At 51.9% G+C, this 2,364-nt stretch overlaps 1 gene segment (V, D, J or C); it reads right to left on the bottom strand.

Annotated features, from left to right (window-relative positions):
* Positions 1–1,537: 1,537 nt before the first annotated feature.
* On the bottom strand, positions 1,538–2,085 carry LOC105310237. The segment is given in 2 exon segments: positions 1,538–1,804; positions 1,889–2,085. Coding segments are annotated over 2 exon segments (288 nt in total).
* Between the last annotated feature and the right edge of the window lie 279 nt (positions 2,086–2,364).

The following is a 2,364-nucleotide window of genomic DNA, read 5'->3' as shown; positions in this document are numbered from 1 at the left end:
TACAGACACACAGGGCAGGTTTTTAATTTAGCCTGCAGGGAGAACAGAAAAATTTACAGCCACGTCGAAAAAGTCAGCGTTGTTCCCGTGGGCAGCTGTGAACTTTGAGAGGAAATCGCTGTTCTCAACCAGACTCCCCTCCCACCTCCCTGTGCACCTGCTGCTGGCCTGGTCTGTGTGTTCTGTGCTTTGTGTGTCCTGAGCGCACCCTAGAGACCTGATCGACTCCTGCAGCTCCCTCTGTCGTGATAGGACAGTGATGGATCAAAGACAGCAGTATGAATCAAATGCCTCTCAGAATGTGGAGTTGCGAAAAATGGCCAGTCCTCCATAAGCCAAAATTGTGGACTATGTTCTGAAGAGGGCAGGAAAAGTGTTGCTAAAAACATTTCATGAGAAAAATCTAAGTCGTGGCCTGCGGATCTGATCGGCCATCTCAGCGTCAGCCAGTAAGGGACATGTGAGAAGTGACCAGCATATCCAGCGTGTTCCCTGACCCCTGGCTCACCATGGCCACAATGAGGTGTTTAGCTTGATGCTCAGTATATGTTGGTCCATCAGGATATTTTCTTTCAACAGGTTTCTGAGTTCTTAGTGGTACCCATGGGTCAGCAGGCAGCAGTGCCCCAACCTGACACAGACCTGTCCTTCAAAAGTGTCTGTGTGACATTGAATCATAAGTGTGCTTGACATGTAGGGTAAGAATGTCACTTTAGACTCCCTGATATAACCTGCCTGGGTGTCCATAAATGGAAAGACGTGTTAGAGGGATGATCGGAGATGACGTGGGGACAGGTGAATGTACATAATCCCTTGTCTGTGACTGGCTGGGCAGAGGCAGGCAGATTGAGCTGGGCTTTAGCCCCATGGAGTAACCCGATTGAGTGAAGAACTAGAGGGTCATGTGTTGTAGACAGGACAGAAACGGCATTGGATAGAGTCCTGGGGGGCTGATCCTACTCCTGTGGCCATGTGTCCTGTCTGAAGGGAGGGCTCATGTGGGGACAGTGTGTGCCTGTGGGGGCAGAGAGCCTGAGCTCAGCACACAGGAGTGTGCACCGTGCCAGGTCTCTCTTTGTGCAGGTATTTTCCGGACATAGGGAAGAAGACAGCCCTCAGGATGGTCCCTCTGCTGAGACATGAAAACAGACACATAGAAAACTGGTGAAGGAAGGTCCCCAGTCACCAGTGATATGTCGTCTACAGACAGACAAGGTGCGTTTTCATTTTAGTCTGCAGTGAGAATAGGAGAATTTAGAGCCACGTCGAAAAAGTCAGGATTGTCCCTGTGAGCAGCTGAGAACTTTGAGAGGAAATCCCTGCTCCCAACAGGAAGCCCCTTCCCACCTCCCTGTGCACCTGCTGCTGGCCTGGTCTGTGTATGCTGTGCTTTGTGTGACCTGAGCTCCCCCTGGAGACCTGTTCGACCCCTGCAGCTCCCCCTCCTCTCTCCCTCAGGGAGGTTTGTGTCTGGGCTCGCACTGAAGTCCCCTCACTGTGTCTCTCGCACAGTAATACACGGCCGTGTCCTCGCTGGTCACCGAGTGCAGTTTCAAGAAAACCTAGCTCTTGGAGGTGTCCCTGGTGATGCTGAGTCGGGACTTAAGAGCTGGGTTGTAGTATGTGCTTCCATCACTCCATATACCACCGACCCACTCCAGCCCCTTTCCTGGAGCCTGGCGGGTCCAGTACACATCATAGCTGGTTAAAGAGAACCCAGAGATGGTGCAGGTGAGCGAGAGGGTCTGCGAGGGCTTCACCAGTCCTGGGCCCGTCTCCTGTAGCTGCACCTGGGACAGGACACCTGGAAACAAGGGGCATCAGTCCTGTCAGTCACGTGCAGTCACAGGCATCCCACAGACCCCTGTCTGACATCTGAGACACTCACCTTGGGGGGCTGTCACCAGGCACAGGAGAAGGCCCCACAGTCTCATCTTCACCTCGACCACAGCGCTGCTTCCCCAGAGACCTGAGCCCTGTGTGAGGAGAGAGCTGTGAGTGTCCACAGCCCAGACAGGTTTTACCCTGGGGCTGGAGGAGGAATTTGCATGTGGGCAGCCTGCTCCTCATAAGTGGGGAGGGACTGGGTCAGGCTCCCTGGCGTCTCTGGGGCCAGTAGGGTCTCTTCTCTTAAATCTACAGCATCTCAGCCTGTGATGGGAGAGCAACTGGTCTCTAAGATGCATTAAAAGACATTAGAGAAAATCCAACCCTTTCTAATATAAGAGTGAATGATGGACTGGTTCAGAAGATCGTCATTAAAAAAACTTGTGCATATTTGTCATAATTATTGAAGCGATTTGCATTATGTCCAGGCACATTCAGGTCACCAACAGATTTCATACATTCACAGTTCCTAAATGT

Source organism: Pteropus vampyrus, unplaced genomic scaffold (assembly GCF_000151845.1).
Source record: "Pteropus vampyrus isolate Shadow unplaced genomic scaffold, Pvam_2.0 Scaffold1517, whole genome shotgun sequence".
NCBI classification, from domain to species: domain Eukaryota; kingdom Metazoa; phylum Chordata; class Mammalia; order Chiroptera; family Pteropodidae; genus Pteropus; species Pteropus vampyrus.
Note: the sequence above shows the minus strand (reverse complement) of the source record. Positions and strands in the feature narration are given on the sequence as shown.